The sequence below is a fragment of the Podarcis tiliguerta genome, assembly GCF_965153285.1.
Source record: "Podarcis tiliguerta genome assembly, chromosome: 2".
Classification (NCBI taxonomy): Eukaryota; Metazoa; Chordata; class Lepidosauria; order Squamata; family Lacertidae; genus Podarcis; species Podarcis tiliguerta.
Genome location: NC_139535.1, coordinates 92,200,761 through 92,219,271, shown reverse-complemented (window position 1 = coordinate 92,219,271; position 18,511 = coordinate 92,200,761). Strand labels below are relative to the sequence as shown.

Below are 18,511 nucleotides of genomic sequence, written 5' to 3'. Positions count from 1 at the left end.
CACACATCCATGCAATGCGTTGGTGGGGAAACTGTGGGCCTCTAGATGTCACTGGACTACATCTCGCATCATCCTTCACTCTTGGCCCTGCTGGAACTGACGGGAGCTGAAGCTGCAACCTAGCTCAGTTGGCAGAGCAGAAGACTCTTAATCTCAGGGTCAAGGGTTTGAGCCCCATGGTGGGTGAAAGATTCCTGTATTGTAGGATTCCTGTATTGTTTAGGAGTGCACAACTAGACATGGTGGGGACAAACTAATTTCTTTTCATATGTCTTCCCTGTCTGCATATAAAGAAGGGAACAGCGTTAAAGAAGGGATATGCATACACTTTGGGGGGAACTCAGCTCCTCAAATATTTTATTGGGGAGCCAAAGGGAGCTCAGCCCCTAGGAGCCTATGTCTTTTGGCCGGTACAGCTCAACTGCATATAGTAAACTCTCAAGCTAATATGCACATTCTCCAGTCAGTATGCATAGCTTCCAAGAAGCAAGCTCTGTTTCTAGTGCAGAAATGTGCAATCTGCAAATCTCACATGGGCCACAACATACCCGCTCAGCTGATGAACACCCACCCCCACCAGCATCCCAGCAGAAATTAAGCTTGGGGAAAAGCTTGAGGTGAATCAACATTGGGATTGGGGGGGAGGGAAGAGTTAAGCAGCTGAGGAAGGGAAAAGAGGGCTGGGAGAGGAAGGGTGTGAAGTACAGATGTGGTACCATTCACTCCTCCAAAAATCAGTGGGAGACTGTATGTTATGTGATGGTATACCTGGGTGGCAAACTTTTGGTATGCCTGATTGTTTGGGCTAGCAATTAGTCATGCACAAAAAATCTGAAGTGTTCTGCTTTTGCCAGAGTTTTACTGTTTTCCTGAGACTCAATGTGATTTTCACTCATTTGGGAATCTCATATCATACTGAATTTCCTCCTTGCAATACACATATGCCTTCAAAACACAAGAAAATGTCACCAAATGCACAAATGCCAGAAACAAGCTACTATTTGATAATGGAGGGAAAACAGCAAGATGGGAATAGGACAATGGAAACCCCTGCAGGTGATATTAAGGCATATTCATGTTTTTAGTACTGTATCCCCATTTAGCAGAATGGATTCTAAAGGCAGGTGATAATAGCTAGCCAAAGAAGTTAAGCTGTTGGTCTGTGCCTTGTGCAGAATTTGAACTCAATTACTTTACATGACAGTGGTAATTAATTAATTAATTAATTACTTAGATTAGAGAATATTTAATCCCGTTATGAGGTTAAACTGTCTTAAAAGTAAGATAAGGAATTGTACTGTCTGCATAAAACGATCAAAAACTAGCAAAGCGGTTCATTGAAGACTTATAAAACACAGCTATATTCTTTATTATGATCCAGGGCACTGGGAATCAAAAAGGCACAATTTCCTGTGTCATATTTACTTGTTCATCATTCTATAGAACCAGCCCCTTCCTCTCATGTCTGATATTCTTCATACATCCACCCTACCCATTCCCTATTCCCTACAGCATCTGCTCCTTGGTTAGGTCTCCTGATTCTGAGTGACATCCCTACACCTATTTCATTTTAGTTTAAGTGGGACCTGTCTGCTTTCTCTGCATGAGGTTCCTTCTCTGTCCACCCGCTTCTCCGCATGGTTTTCCAAATGCCTCTTATGTCTTCCCTCATGGATGCTGTCAGCAACAGGAGCCACAGTGTCTCTGCAGGGTTTCACACCAGCTTCCCATAGCATCCTTCTCCACTGCAGCCTGCACAGGGAAAAGTGTCTGGGATGATTTGAACCTCTGAGGTGAAAACATGCTTATCGTTCTCAGGTCCTTTGAAAGTTACCTGGAAAAGAAATTGGAATTCTGCTCAATACAGTGGTACCTTGGGTTACATACGCTTCAGGTTACAGACTCCGCTAACCCAGAAATAGTACTTCGGGTTAAGAACTTTGCTTCAGGATGAGAACAGAAATCGTGCTCTGGCGGCGCAGCAGCAGCAGGAGGCCCCATTAGCTAAAGTGGTACTTCAGGTTAAGAACAGTTTCAGGTCAAGAACGGACCACCAGAATGAATTAAGTACTTAACCCGAGATACCACTGTATATTCCTTTGCAGAGAGCTGAATGGAGCAGGATTAGGAGTTTACAGCACAGAGATATCAAAGAAATGATGGATGCATCTTACTGCAGATTTTAGAAGCAGTGCCTAATCGCAGAATACGTCGTGCCTATTTATACAGTTGCACAACAGGCTTGGAGCACTTAGTTTCAGTTAATATATGTATATTAAAGGGAATGTAAGTTCAACAGTTAATGTACACAAAACCCAACATTGTGCACATTCAGCAGCCTTCATGGAAAATGTGCAGCCCATGTTTCTATGAAGAAGAAATTGTGCACATTTCTTGGTCAATATGCATATTCCCTAATAAAGCTTGGGAAACCTGCCTACAGCATCTGAATTCTGTACATTGTTAGCCATTATGCTTCCCAACAGGCTTGGGGGAGTGTGCATGTCATACTTGAATGTTGTCAGTGGCGTAGCGTGGGGGGTGCAGGGGGGGCCGGCCGCACTGGGCGCAACATCTGAGGGTTAGGGTTAGGGGGCGCAAATCCACAGGTTAGGGGGTGCAAATCCATGGGTTAGGGGGCGCAAATTACTTGCCTTGCCCCGGGTGCTGACAACCCACGCTACGCCACTGAATGTTGTACATTCTCTGGCCAACATGCATATTCTCCCATCTGTATGTATACTCTCCAAAAACATGCATGTTTTCTCTCTCTTGTTCAGTGTGTAATCTGTGTGTAATTCCCAACTGCTCTATTGGCTGTCTAATCTTATATGGTGCACAAAAGCCCCTCCCACTGATCAGCAGAGCAGCAGGAAGAGAGCAAGGGAGTCCAGATAAAGATTATTTGTTTCTGTTTGCCATTTCACTTTTCACCATTCTCACTTGTTCCCCAGTCAGCTGAGCAGCAGCAGCAGGAGGTTGCAGGGAAAGGAACGTTTTAAACCTCCCCTCCCTCTTCCACAATTCCAATGGAAATTGCCTCCTCCTACACTGCTATTAAGCTAAGGAAAAAGCTGTGCAATAATGATTCAGATACTTGACTAGAGATTATATTTACCTCAATAAAGAAACCCTTCCATCCAAGTAATGGCTTTGACAATTCTGCTTTATAAACACCTGTTCCCTGCAAAGAGATAAGACAGAAGAAGGTGCTGAGAAGCGAACATGTAATATTAAGAAATTATAGAATGTTCATTAGTGTGAATTTGAAGAAGAGTGAGCTGAGATTCCTGGTTTGTGTCTTCCAAGGATAGGGAAGAGGGAACAGTGGTGGAGGATGGCCACAGATGACATAGCCCTTCTTTCCAGGTGACCTTAAACCACTCTACATATTTCCAATGGCTATGACATCCAACCTGCTTTGTTACATAGAGTAGAATAGGTTCTCACTCCTGCCTTAGATAAATCAGCTCTCCCTAGCTGGCCCTTGGGATTATATCCAGGACACACACACCCCAAATCACACCCCTCACCAGCTGTGCTTTCCTCCCCACTTGGAATGTTTTCCCGACTGGAATGTGTCCTTGAATTCTGAGAATGCTTCTTGCTTGCTTGGGTGGAGGATAGAGAAAGATGTGTGATTGTGAAGAAACTAGGCTACTGCACAATGGTAGAATTCACATTGATTGCTCTGTTGACTTTTGCCTCTGACCCTGGCCTCCACAAAGTTGTGCAGAAGAGAACGTGGCTTTCTGTCAGAAAGAGGTTCCTCACCCCTACTACGCGTGTAGAGACATACTCCCCACCACATTAGGGAGCTCTACTCCCTAGCATGGGTGATTTTACAACTGCAACATAAAGACAATGTTCTTCTGCTAGGTGCAGGGGAATGTTTTGGGTAACTCAGACATTGAAGGAATCCCACTTTATTTATTGGTTTGATTGATTTCTTACAGATTCATTCAATTAATGTCCCACCCTTCCTCCTAAAGGAGCTCAGGGACTCTCCAGAATGGTCCTTCTGTCCACATGATTACTGGTGAACATTAGGTTTTGCTCATCCAAAATGAAGTACCAGCTGTGGCCTTTCTGGTGCCTGTTGTCATCACCCTTCGCAACCAACAGGTTTCTGTGACACACACCACACAGAAAGGCTAAATGAATGTGCTGATTTGCAAATCTGCAAATATTCAATATCTGCAACAGAAGTCCAACTTTAAAGGAAGACATTTATTTCCCATGAACGGCTTTCGTGTTTGTCTGTGTCTTTAGGACCCTTGACATTCTCAGCTTTGTGAAGAAACTAAGGAAATTCTAATCCTCTTACCACTTTAACAACAGTGCAATCAATCCAAAGTGCAGGGTTCACAATAATAACGGAAAGCCTAAGTTGCCTGAAGTCTCGCCTGAGAATGAGAAGGGAAAGAAGAGATGTGGCATGAGCACAGAATAAATTGTTTTGTGGAGAAAAGTACTATCAACAATATATTATTTTCTTAGTTCACTGTTTGCAGCACAAGTAATCATGTTATTTATGGAAAGTAAAGATTCTGTTTATTATACAAGGTTACCCACCCATCAGGATGGTTCTCTAATATAGTCAACCTGATCCAAAGGATTCCAGAGTATCCATAATAACCGACTCAGTGATTCCTTTTGAATCTTTGTTAGTAGGATTTCTGGGGGGAAAGTACAGGGCTCCGCCTGCACTTTAAATATAAAGCAGTACCATACCACTTTAAACACCAATGCTCTCTCCTGCAATAACCCTGGGGGCCATAGTTTGTTAAGAGATTCCCCTTGCCCTCACAGAGCTTGACTTTTCAAAGTGCTTTAACCATCAGTCTCTTTTCCGGGAAATTCTGGGAATTGTAACACTGTGAAGGGAATATGGATCTCCTAACAACTCCTAGGACATTAAACAAACTACAATCCCCAGGATTCCTTGCCTGGGCTGTGTGTGGAGCCATTACAGTGGTACCTTGGGTTACAAACACTTTGGGTTACAAACTCCGCTAACCTGGAAGTAGTACTTCGGGTTAAGAACTTTGCCCCAGGATGAGAACAGAAATCGCACGGCGATGGCGCGACAGCAGCTGGAGGCCCTATTAGCTAAAGTGGTACCTCAGGTTAAGAACAGTTTCAGGTTAAGAATGGATCTCCGGAACGAATTAAGTTCATAACCCAAGGTACCACTGTACTGTTTAAATTGGTATGATGCTGTTTTAAATGTGCAGCACAGATGAGACCTAGAAGTTTATATATAAGATATTTCTGAACGAAGCCTACCTGGTGGTGAGCCATGTGTCAGCAAAGAAACATCTAGTTTTTAAAGGCTCCTGATCTGTGGAGAGAGAGATGATGCCTTTGCCATTTGCCTAGAAAAAGAGACAATAGCACAGAATTGTCAAGTCTTCCTCCAGGTATCACCCATTCCTATTATCCTCCCAAACAGGAGGTGCAGAAAACAAATTTGTTTCCACAGCATATTTAATTCAACAGCAATCATTGTTTTAACTGGCTGTGTCATGCAATACCATATGTGAGGTCAACCCAAATAGTTGCCACATACATAAAGGAAATGGAAAGCCTTGAAGTTTTGCTTGTGTTTTCAGGCTACGGGCATATTCACCCTACATTTTTAGGTGTACAGTGAATATTTCTTCAAGCATACGACTAAAAATGCAATGTTGGAATGAGACAAATGTGTGTATTGTGCATGTATACTCATCAGGGCCAGGAGTAACTGCAGTTGCATGTGAAGTGTTTATTCCTTGCAAACTGAGAAAAAAATTAATCACAAACATCACACAAATGCACCAATACTTATCAGTACCATTCTCACCTGGCCTCTCACCTGGCACTGAACCACTATGTCTGTGTTAAATCACTATGACTAAATTTAATATTTTAAAGAATGGATACACTTTTAAAAACTAGAGTGATCAGCATCTCCTTCTTTTTGTCTGTATTATGGTTCAGTATCTGGATAATGTTTGGAATGTAGTACTTATTACTAATTAAGAGCCAGTATCACATCGTGGCCAGATTGCTAGATTTAAATCAGGAAGATACACTTCCAAATTCCTGCCCTGTTTAAGGAATGAGATTTAGGTTGGCCCCTTAATTACACACCATCTCTGCCTCTCAAAAGGAGCAAACAGATCTCGATCACATTTATGCACACTAATCTATACATATAGGGGGAACCTGTGCGCCTGCTCAGCCTGTTATTTGGGTTTTAAATGTAAGTGGGTGATTCAAGGCCCCTAACCCTTTCTTCTTGGGTTTCTTCGTTATCTTAAAACGGCACTTGACCCAAGCTCTTCAGATAGAGGACACCAGCAAACCAAAAGTAGGACTGCTTCTCTAAAATTGGGCACAGGGACCCCTTAGTGATCTCGAGCCATTCTGTCTCTCCCTCCTCGCTTCCTCTCCCTCTTTCTTGTGGGGAGATCTGTCCTCAGATTTCTCATTAAAAAAAAAGACAAATGCAGCCTGGAATGGGAGGCAATTTTTTAAAAAATTGTGTTAATGAATGTTAGGCCAACACGTTCCCGTCGCACGATTTCCACAATGAAAATCTATTTCGAAACTGCTTATTGAAAAGCAAACATTCAGATGTCTTGCACCTGTGGGGCTTAAAAGCAGATGGGCTAGTGTGATTTCCATTCACGAGAACAGCCTGGTGAGAAATGATTTAGCTGCCTGTGCAGAGCATCACAACACGCATTGAAATCCATCCCACTGCACAGTTGTGTTTACCTCTTCTCAATGGCAACAATGCCCACATACAGGAAATACACAAAGCGAGATCCTCCCACAGTTTTCTCTTTGCCCATCATCCAAATGTATCTCACCAAGCTGTTGTAAGGATAAATGCTGGAAGATCTACACTCCCCTCAGTCTTCTCGAAAGAGGATGCTCTACCAGCTGAGCTATCCCAGTTATTGTTCCCATCGCACGATTTCCACAATGAAAATCTCTTTCAAAACCGCTTATTGAAAAGCATAGTTATTATCCCACATACGGTTATTGTTGCCTGATGATCGTCTTCCAAAGCAACTACTCTATTCTGAACTTAAAAATGGAAAGTGTAATGCTAAACATTAGGAAGAACTTCCTGACAGTAAGAGCTGTTCGACAGTGGAATTTGCTGCCAAGAAGTGTGGTGGAGTCTCCTTCTTTGGAGGTCTTTAAGCAGAGGCCTGACAACCATATGTCAGAAGTGCTCTGATGGTGTTTCCTGCTTGGCAGGGGGTTGGACTCGATGGCCCTTGTGGTCTCTTCCAACTCTATGATTCTATGATTCTATAGTGGTCAACAAAACAGGTTTAAAGACTGTCTCGAGGCAAATCTTTAAAAAAATGTAGTATAAACGCTGACAACTGGGGAACACTGGCCTGCGAGCATTCCCATTGAAGAACAGACTTTACCAAAAGTGTCATGGGCTTTGAAGACACTTGAACTCAGGACACAAGGGAGAAACGTGCTAAGAGGAAGGCACGCTTGGCACATTCACACCGTGATCAGCTCCCACCTAGAAACCAATGTCACCACTGTGGAAGGACGTGTGGATCCAGAATTGGCCTCCACAGTCACTTACAGACTCACTTTTAAAACCGTGTTTATGGAAGACAATCTTACTCAGCTACGAGTGATCGCCAAAGAAGACTGTTCTCATCATTTACTGGTAAAAGACAATATTAAGCAAGGCCTGTTTGCATATAATCATAACAACTTTCCTGCTTTCAGTATTTCTTTATCGTTAGTATTTTATTTTATTTCAAAATTCAAAGTTGCATTTTGTCACCCAACAGTTGTAATCCTATTCTACATGATTAAGGACTTCCTGTTCACCCATCCTTGATGTTTATAACCAAGATTGCAGCCAAATGAATTTTAAAATTCTGATAGCTTCTTGGGAATCTTGAGCTCAACCGAGTATCCTTAGTAAGGACCACACTTAATTTCCGTCTCTTAGCGACAACATGGATTCATGGCTTGGTCTAAATTACAGAACAAACTTCACGACTGAATTATTCTTGTCAATTGGTACGTAAAAGAAGACATGTATTCCTCACCTCAGACCTGTTCCAAGAAATTTGAGGCATGGTCAAATTCTGCATGGTGCTGAGATAAAAGGCTCTACACGATTCAAGGATAGATGCTCTATTCCATGGTAATAATGTTATATCGTGATTAGTGTTCGGGATGAATCTGCAGTGCAATAGAGAGGTTTTTACAAAAATACCTTCCTCGCAATAGTCTAAGGTAAAGCAATGACATGTTTCTTCTAATCACAGAAATTTGACTTTTCAGAGTTTTTCCTCCTTGGAAAGAATGCACACATATAAATATACAAAGAAAAAATCATTGCATCATCATTCAAAGCCTATGTGAATTGTGCAGCAAAGATCTGCAGCTTTCTTCACTGGTACTATTGTTCATATTACACAAGTGGGTTCACACAACAGCTGAGGATCTGCTGTGCTTTCTCAGTATTGTCTCTCATCTGGGGCTCAAGCCATCTGGTCATTGCCTGTAACCAGAGGAATGATCTCATTGCCTCGAAAAGGACAGTCTGGTAATCTTTTCAGCATGAAACTCACCGGATATATTTCTTTCCTGGTAGCTCATCAAAGAAATAGTACGAGTTATCAGGCAGGAAGAAGTCATCTCCTGTTGATAAGATCATGAGCAGGGTCCTATTTTGGTATCGTTCTTTATATTCTGAGGATGGAAAATTTAATGTTATTTTAATGGGCAACACATGCAGCTCTCAAGTTGCTGCTGCTTATTTACATCATCAAAGGCTGGTAAGATTGGAAAACAAGAGAAATGGAGTAAAGATCACAAATCCCTAAAGAGCTGTAAACATTCACTGGGCAGGTGGGAACAAAAATAGAACTGGAAAACATGTTTAAAAGCCTTATTGTGGCAAACTAAGCCCATATTATTTTATTGTGGGGGCCCATGGCCCCTAGGAGTTGGATCCTATGTCACAAGCTAATAGTCTTCAGCCAGGATTTCACAGTTTGCTGCTATGTCTCAGATGAGGAAGGTCCTAGTTTACAGGATTGAGGGAAGGTTTCCAAAAGGAAAGTGGAAAAGGGGAGAGGACTTGATCTGGTTGACCCATTTCTTAGCCCACTGCACGCCGACATATTTTCAGTGTTCTCCCTCTGCAAATATTTCAACGTTTTCACATATTTTTACTAGAAACAACAATCACTATTCAACAACCCCCTAATCCTCACTCTGCAGGAGCACCAAATAGCCCTTTAATTAAATGGATGCCATGCTCTTCAATGTATCTTACATGCATTATAAGGTAAAGGTAAAGGGACCCCTGACCATTAGGTCCAGTCGTGACCGACTCTGGGGTTGCGGCGCTCATCTCGCTTTATTGGCCGAGGGAGCTGGCATACAGGTTCCACGTCATGTGGCCAGCATGACTAAGCCGCTTCTGGCAAACCAGAGCAACACACGGAAACACCGTTTACCTTCCCACCAGAGCGGTACCTATTTATCTACTTGCACTTTGACGTGCTTTCGAACTGCTAGGTTGGAAGGAGCATGGACAGAGCAACGGGAGCTCACCCCGTCGCGGGGATTCGAACCGCCGACCTTCTGATCGGCAAGTCCTAGGCTCTGTGGTTTAACCCACAGTGCCACCCACATCCCACATACATTATAGTGCCACCAAAATTCCCTGGGGCTGCCCTTTCCCACTTATCCAATCCTTTCTTCTGCTACCAGAGAAATCTGAGATGGTAGGAATTGCTCACCAAACGGATCAACGTGTGAAATTAATTCCTGGAACCGTGGGGTGTCCAACTGCCGAGTTATATTCATGACATAGAAATGATACAACGCAACGCCCCAGCCACAGTATGATCGGTATTCATGATGCCAGTTCTGTAGCAAAGAAGTCACAAATGAATTCTATGTGCACATAGCAAGTGTCATATATTAAGAACCTGAAGTTCTATAGTATGGAGGACAAGATTTATTCAACTCTTTATAGCAGGGCTAAGCTCAGAGGCATACCTAGGGGCCTTTGTGCCCTTGTCAAGGAGCTATATTGGTGCCTCCCCCCCCCCCAAAAAAAATCTGAGAAGCATGTGAGGTTGCCTGGATAGGAGGAAGGTTCCTTCTTAGGACTAGAGAGGGCACCCACATTGCTCTCTGCCTGGAAGCTGCTCCAGGTGTAGGGCGTTCCAGGTGTTGTGGGAGGACTCCAACACCTGATAGGTTATTCTTGCACCCCATCCCCGGTTGGGCGGAATTTGGTTTCACCTACCCCTAGGTACACTTCTGACTAAGATGATAAACACAAAACAAAACATGCCAATAAGTTATCCCTATCATACTGCCAACAGTCAGTACCTATGGCTTTTTTGGTTATTTACTTGGGTTTCAACATCACATTTGTGAGTTCAGCTTTGCAGCTTGAGGGGAAGCTTAGGCTAGTTTTAGCCTTTTAGTTTGAGAAATCCAGAATGTTTTAAGGCAGACTAGATGTTCCTGCTATTTCCCCATTTTATCCCCCTTAAGACAACAATCACATAAACAGTATTGTAAAATGTAAAAATAACATTCACTCAGAATACTTGTTGAAGAGTATCAGATATAGCAGCTTTGTTCAGGCAGGTTTAAAATGGTAATTCAGTTACTTAATGTCTAGCTTAAAATGTAGTCTGATCATGGAGCTCAGACTAAACAGATGTTTTCACACTGCTGGCAGAATGGAAAGAAATGGAAAGGAGGGTGTGCCCAGGCAGGTCGGAGAATATATAACTGTGCCCTCCCCATGTCAGGGCACAGTGGGGGTATCTCTCACAGAGTTCTCACTGGTAAGTTTACAGGAAAATTCTGTGAATTTCAGCATGTCTAGCAAAACATTAATTATTGATTTGACTGCACTTTAAATATTCTACACTTTGTCCCTCCCCAGCCTCATAACCAAACAGCTGTTAACAAACCAATATTTGGGGCCAGGATATTTGAAGGACCATTTTCCCTCCACAAATTTGCCCCCTCCCCCTTACAATCATTGGAGGGATTCCTCACTGACCCTTCCCTTCAAAAGCATGGCTGATTAGGACACAGGACTGGGTCTTTGCAGCAGTGGTGCTGAGGCTGTGGAGTGCCCTTCCTCAGCAGTTTCACTGGCTCTCACACTTGTGGCCTTCCTGCAAATGGCCAACATATTCTTATTTGTCCAGAGTACTATGCAGGAACTATGAAGAAGACTCAAGACTAAGTACACACAGCTAGTGCACCATCCTTTGAACAGATACTCACCTTAACAATATTCAAAAGATCATAGATAATTGGAATAAATGACTCAACTCTCTTGTCCACAGCTGCTGTCAGCCAGGTGGCCCAGCCACGCTAAAACAAAGAGATAAAGCATAAAGATGCAGAGGTATTCAGTTCCCACTGGAGAGCCCAAACATGGCATGTACAGGGGAAATGGGGATGAGCATGCATAGGGCTAATTCTGGTGTGCCAGAAATCCAATACAGCACGGACCTGCTGTTCATACCTACCTTGGAAAAACCAGCCACTGTGAACTTTGTGATATTCATCATTCCACCGGATTCTTTCAGCAGAAAATCTGCTACAGTGTCCATGCCACGCACAGCTGCCTGCACACAAGAGAAGGGGATTATAGTCTCTAGAATTTGAAGGAGATGCCTTTTGAGGCTTTTTTCTTTGTCTTTTTCTACTTTTTTATTATTGGTATGCTATTTCTTTCCCTCTTTTTTCCTTTCTCTAATTTTCCTTTCTCTAATTTTTCGTAGATTGGATGTATATGTATGTATGTATATTTTATATATATATGAATTTGAAGGAGAGGCTTGCATTGGGTTTGACTATATCATTCTATCAGCATGGCATAATTTAAGCGCCCTCAAAAGGTGTTTCATCTTCATGACTTTAATATTCATTATGATTATTTATTAAATTTGTTTGCTGCTTTATCTTGCCCAGAGCAACGCAAAACGACTTAAAAGCAAACAGACAATAAACCCCACATAGATACAAGAGGAAAGAGAAAGACATTCAAAACATCCCACCCACTTCTCAAAGGCCCCGGATAGTTTAAGGACAAAGGCCTGGTTATAGAGGAAAGCTTTTGCCTGGCACCTGTAGTGAAGGCGCCAGGCAAGCCTCCCTGGGGAGAGAATTCCGCAAACGAGGAGCCACTGCATAAAAGGCTCATTTTGTGTTGCCAGCCTGCAGACCTCTTGTTCCAAAATCTCAATGGGAGATTGTAGCAGCAGAAAACAACTAATTTACCGGCTCCCAAAAGATAACTAGAATTTACTTAGCCATTCTGTAAAGGTGAAGACCTCAAGGAGGTATCCTTAATCCAAATACATTAAAATGCTGCCATGCCCCTGCTCTAACATTCTCCTCCATGGGCCCATACATCCTCTGCCATGCCTCCTCTAGGCAACCACCACAAGAACCCCTGCATGGGCAAGTGGACACACACACACAACCACCACCACTGCAGAGGGCATGGGCATGTGGGAGCAGTGCACCTGGAGCACAAGAGGTGAGGTGCACCTGCAGAGGAGAAGGCACAGCCATGCCAGAGATACCAATGGCATAGTCATTGCGCCCAGACCTGTCGCCTGATGCCGCAATCTCACCTCGCCTCATGGGCAGACTAGCTCTGCTGGATTCTGCGATGCTTACAGTAACTCTGCCAGCATTCAGGGGTTTCTGGAAACAATAAAGAATATTTCCCAGAATGATGGCAGCATGTGCTTGCCAGCCAATACAGAAAGCCAGAGTTACCTTCACCATTGGAAACTGAATCAGCACATGTGGCAGCTCACTCTCGTCATTCATGAACTTCCACCACGAACAAACAAGTGCAGCATTTTCAATGCTGTTCTTGCACATTTGCACAGGGATTGTCTAGAAGCAAAATAAGAGAAAGATGAGTATGTTTTTTCGTTGAGGCATCCCATCTGGACCCCTAGTACAGCCTGAGAGGTCTGACTTAGTTCACAGAGAGGGGCACCAGGTGAAACAGGAAAGGAATTAGCTATCACTTGGACAATGTAAGTTCAGTTCTGTTGATGGATGGGTTGTTCTGTTTAATGTTGCCAAACCTGTCCAACAGACGATACCTCCCCTACCCCCACAAAAAAATCCTGCATTTCTTTCATTTACACATATATTTGGGCTAAACAGTCCTCAGTAACCATGACTGCAAATTGAAGAGGCACCAAACACAACGTTTAGGAACAGAGGTCCTGGTAAGGCACTGTCAAGTGGCTATCAACAACCCAGATCATTCACAGGGCAGACACAGACATGGAAGGCAATTAGCTTTTTATTAGCAGAAAATGACAACACGGCAATGTTCCTGGTTCATCTTAGCTCAGTGGAGGTGTTGAAACAAAGCTCTGGGCATGCCCTCCCCCCTCTGGCCTTTTACTCTGGACCCCACCCAAGCAGATAAAGGTGGTGTTGAAGGGATAAGCTCCTCCTCTGGGCCTATCTGGCCCATTGCTCAGCAATGTGCATGACACTCCTCCAGTGGGCGGGGGAGAAGAATCAACAGGACTGGGACTGTGCATGCACACTGTGACTCCCAGCCTCTAATCCTGTCCTGGAATGCCCTCCTTCTCCTGACCCCTCCCCTTTGATTGCTCAAGTCTCCTGCTTCTTTCAGCTCCCAGCTCATCCCTTCTGCTGACTGCTTCTCAGTGTCCCACCACCAGTCTCTGGCCCCTAAGGCATCATCTGCAGAGCCCTCCCTGGAGAGCTCTTGGGCGGATGGCTACCAGCTCTCCTCCTCGTCTAACCAGGCTCTGCCATCAACAGGCCAGGATTGTTAAACTCCTAGTGATAAGGAGGCACAGTTGCCCCATGCACAACCCACTGGGAATGCAGTGGGAATCCATGGCTCCAGTATGTATCTGGGGAACAGGCTCCTGCTGCTCTCACCTTCACCTTCTCTAAGGAGGTGAGCCCCACATGACTAAGGAGGTGAGTCCCACATTTTAATTCTAGTATTTTGAATGACATCTATGAAAGAGATGGTTAAGTCTTCACATATTATGAAATATAATTAGCTTATAAAGATAGGTTATTGGACACACTGCATATTTCTGCTCGATTTTGCTCTGAAACTTCCCTCAGAGTGAAATTGGGGAAAGAAAATCTGTAGTAGAAGTTTCCAATGGGGAAATGTGACAGCCACACCTGTTTCCCCATTTCCACCCAACCAACTGACTCCTGACTCCTACATGAGTTTGAAAGTCAGTGTGGGAAGTTCCTAGCATGGCTAAAATCCTAGAGCACTTACCTTGTAGGTGATTGGCTGGTTTCCAATCTGCCCCAAAAGTGCCGCACAGCTTCAGAGACAAAACAAAATATTAGTCAACAGCAGTAAATGCCGTGTGGGATTAACAGGCAATGATGCCAAAGAGACCAGAGTTAATAGCTCTGGGTAGCTTTGGAACAATCATGACTATGATTTTAACACTAAAATCAAGGCAAAGAAAGAATTCAGGCAATATATCCGATCTTGTTTTAATTTATACATATTTATTAGGGGGCTGGGGAAAAGATGAACTAGGATATGTCTCTGGAACATAGAGAAACTGTCTTGAATACAGTGAGCTGGATTAGTTATCTTCAGTCCATTTTTGTTTCTGGCTGTTTTATTAGCTATAACTTTTTTTTTCTCCTGAAAAAACACTCACAGGTTGCAAAATACAGAATTTATTAATGTATGCGGGATAACCAACATATTTAAGTCTGATTAATGTATGAAGGGGTCAATACCACAGAGCAAACTGTTCTGCCACTTCCACTCACCATCGGAGGAACTAGGTATTCAAGGCTTTGTTCCCCCCCAGTCTACCTGAGAACCTCAATGTGTGAAGAGGTGTAAGCTGGTTGCTCCAGCTCAGACTACATCACTCTCATCAGCCACTCTTGAGTTCCTATACCAATAATTTGGGAACCACTATATAGCTGCCTCAAAGAAATCCTGCTTTGCTTCAGAGAAGCCCCAAATCATTCTGAGGTATTCCTCCTCAGCTGGAGGGTTGTCCAAGTTTGATGTACAACCCTCATTCCCCACCAGGAAAAGTATTTTCTCCAAGTATTTTCTGCCTTGCAGTTCTCTATCCTTGTAGGGCTGCTAATTCCCTTGACAGTCTTAACAGAGCACAGCAGAGATGGTGCCAAATTCATTGCTCAGAGGTCCCTCCAATTACTTACGACCCAGATGATTTTGCTATATTGGCAAGGTCATCAACACTCAAATCTGGTTTACTAGACGGGTCATCATTTCTTCCCATCCCAAGCATCAGGAAACATGAGTTATTCATTTTTCGTTCCTTTGACACAACAATGATCAGCTCATGCCACCAAATTGGGTTAGACAATTCAGACTCTGAAAAGAGATACACAGAATCTATTCATTGGGGGATTTGGCCTCCATTTCCCCTTTGAAATACATTTTCCACCCAGGAGGCGTATTTATTTATTTATATTTATTTATCCACGTAGTAGTAGAAAAGTAACAAAATGGAAAAAGATTGTAAGATAGTGTTTGGTATCTCCCTTGTTTATATCACCATTCCATCTTACATGTGTGAGTGAGTTCACTGTGATGACATGGCTCAAGAAGTGGGCTATGTTAGTAAGCGGTGAGGAGGACAGTGTTAGTGTTTTTTTCCTCTCTGAATGAAGAAGAACGGAAAGCGGTGCAGCAGTAAATGGGCTCTCTGAATGGAAGAACAGATTGCAAGACTGAATGAGAAACTGGCATGGCCCAGTATGGCAAAGTACAGGCTGATTACAAAGCTGGAAGTGCAAAAGATACAGGATTTGATTTAAAGCAGGAAGCTGCATTTTTCTAAGTGAAGCTGAGACTATGCTTGGATAAGCATATGTTTTGTGAATGTGCGCGTGCATTCTTTTGTCCTCTGTTCTTCAGGTAAAAGCTTTTGAATATTTAAGGAATGTATTGACCATACTTTACAGTAGAACCCTGTGTTACGCATAGGATCTGTTCTGGAGACCCGTCAGTAACACGGAACTGACGCAAGCCAAAGCGTCATCTCTGCGCACATGCGTGGCACAATTTAGTGCTTCTGCTCATGTGCAAAGCGCGATTTAGCACTTCTGTGTATGCACGAGCGGCAAAACCCGGAGTAACCCATTCCAGTACTTCCGGTTTGCTGCGGGACGCAACATGAAAACACATAACCTGAAGCAGACGCAACATGAGATATGACTATATGGGAGTCAGTCTTACATATGTTTTAGCTTCTTAGCTGCCTAATAATGCTACTCTGCAACATCCTTACATCCCACAGTGCAGATCACACCCACCCAGCAGCCACCTTCCCGGATTAGGCTCCCTGTGGAAATGTCTTCCTCTGTATTTCAAAACTGCTGCTCTCACCATTCAGCCACTTCAAGGAGGTCATGTTGAGGGTATAGATGCTCACATCAGGCCTGTCCTCCTTCTTTGTGACAGTGTAGTTGTAGTGAGGGTCATCCTGCTTGACGTAGTCATCCAGGGCCGTCTGCGCCCATCCAGAGGGCAGGCAGGCTGCCAGGAGGAGAAGAGAGAGTGCAGCATACATGGTCACGCAGGTATAGTTGCCTTGAAAGAGGTACCTGCCTTTGTTCAGCAGCAGTTCTCCCACTTCAGATCACAGTTGCTCCCAGCAGGAAAGTTCCACAAGGCTTGGTGGTATATGCCAAAGCTTTCATCTAGAGCTGTTCTCTCCATGAATGTCACAACTTTCTCCAGTATTTATACAAGTCTCATAGCAGGGAGGGCCCTGTATCACATGGCCAAGACAGCATTTATGCAGATTGATCTAATGAGCGCAGGAAGTAATTCTGCCAGTTATTCTTCATTGACTTCCAGTCACAAAGCACCCTCCCACTTATCAATTCAGGCCTGTAGCCAAACTTCTACAGTTTCACTTGGGACATTGGTTCACCTTCCCTTTGCACTTTTTGAAAAAGAGCTTTCGAAATGGTAAAATGACACCTTCCAGTTAACAACTCACAGCTTGCTTTTTAGAACCGAGCGGGAAATGTTTTGAGAAACTAATTAGCAGCAAATGCTCCTCCTTACCTGAAGTGGTGGTAGTCCAGTCTCCCTTTACTTACTTGATCTGCTCAGCAGATCTCAGTGGAGAAGCTGGTATAATGTGGGCTGGTTTACTGGCCAAACCCAAAAAGTGCTCACTAATTGTTCCTCGCCATCTTGGAAAAGGGTGACAAGTAGAGGGGCATAAGGTTCTGTTCTAGGCTTGTTGTTGTTCAAATTTGCAGATGGCACCAACTAGGAGGGTTGCTAATGCTGCAGAAGACAGAATCGGGATTCAAGATGACAGATTGGACCGAAACTGGGCCGAAACTAATAAAATGAATTTAAATGGGGCAAATCTAAGGTTCTGCATTTATATAGAAAGAACCAGTTGTACCGGTCTTGCCAATAGTACGTGTGAAAAGAATCTAGAAGTCTTAGTAGACTACAAGCTTAACATGAGTCAACAGTGTGATGCAGCAGCAGAAAAAGCTAGTGTTACTCGACAGAAGTATAGTATCGCGATCAAAAGTAGTAATAGTACCACTCTATTCTGCCTTGGTCAGACCATGCCAGACTGTGTCCAATTCTGGGTGCCACAATTTAAGAAGGATACAGTGGTACCTCAGGTTACATACGCTTCAGGTTACATACGCTTCAGGTTACAGACTCCGCTAACCCAGAAATAGTGCTTCAGGTTAAGAACTTTGCTTTAGGATGAGAACAGAAATCGCGCTCCGGTGGCGCAGCGGCAGCAGGAGGCCCCATTAGGTAAAGTGGTGCTTCAGGTTAAGAACAGTTTCAGGTTAAGTAGGGACCTCCGGAATGAATTAAGTACTTAACCTGAGGTACCACTGTATTGACAAGCTGAAACATGTGCAGAGGAAAGTGATCAAGATTATCAGGGTCTAGAAACCAAGCCATATGAGGAATAATTGATGAAGTTGGGTATGTTTAGCCTGGAAAAGAGGAGACTGAGAGCAGATACCAGGCCTCCTCCTGCAGCTGCTGCCACCGCGGGAGGGCCAAAGGGACCTCAGCCTCTAGGAGTTGGCTCCTATGTGTGGGAGAGTTGCTTTGAACATTGTAAAATCTGAACATTTTAAATAAAATAAACGGAGATACAAGAAATATAGGTATCTTGACACTGCTTCTTCCCATTCATCTTCTGGTAAATTTCCCCTTCCATTTCCTTTTTTTTGGGGGGGGGGAAGAGGGAAGTGGTGACAATTTCCTTCTCCATAACCGACCTCTCCAGCATTTGAGAGGGGGAGACTTTATGTGCCTCCTCTTCTTAACCAAGGAGGCAGTTTCGGTGCCACTCTACCCCTTGAGCCACTGTCTCATCTCTGTGGTTCCTCCCTCTCCTGCTCCAGGTACTCCAGCTTGCATTACCCAGCATGCACTGAAGCA

At 43.7% G+C, this 18,511-nt stretch overlaps 2 protein-coding genes across 2 annotated transcripts in view; one reads left to right on the top strand and one right to left on the bottom strand.

The window, feature by feature from the left end:
• LOC310672709 (autocrine proliferation repressor protein A-like) overlaps positions 1–18,511 on the top strand; it is a 62,290-nt gene that overhangs the window by 39,240 nt on the left and 4,539 nt on the right. The window lies entirely within an intron of this gene.
• LOC310672711 (autocrine proliferation repressor protein A-like) lies at positions 982–16,977 on the bottom strand. Its single transcript, XM_083430293.1, has 13 exons — positions 16,457–16,977; positions 15,265–15,439; positions 14,342–14,390; positions 12,820–12,942; positions 11,559–11,657; positions 11,311–11,400; positions 9,792–9,921; positions 8,613–8,733; positions 8,085–8,220; positions 5,290–5,378; positions 4,328–4,406; positions 3,119–3,184; positions 982–1,834 (listed from the first exon to the last, which is right to left on the bottom strand). The coding sequence occupies exons 1-13, from the start codon at positions 16,638–16,640 to the stop codon at positions 1,715–1,717; spliced, it is 1,461 nt and encodes a 486-aa protein (XP_083286419.1). The 5' UTR covers positions 16,641–16,977; the 3' UTR covers positions 982–1,714.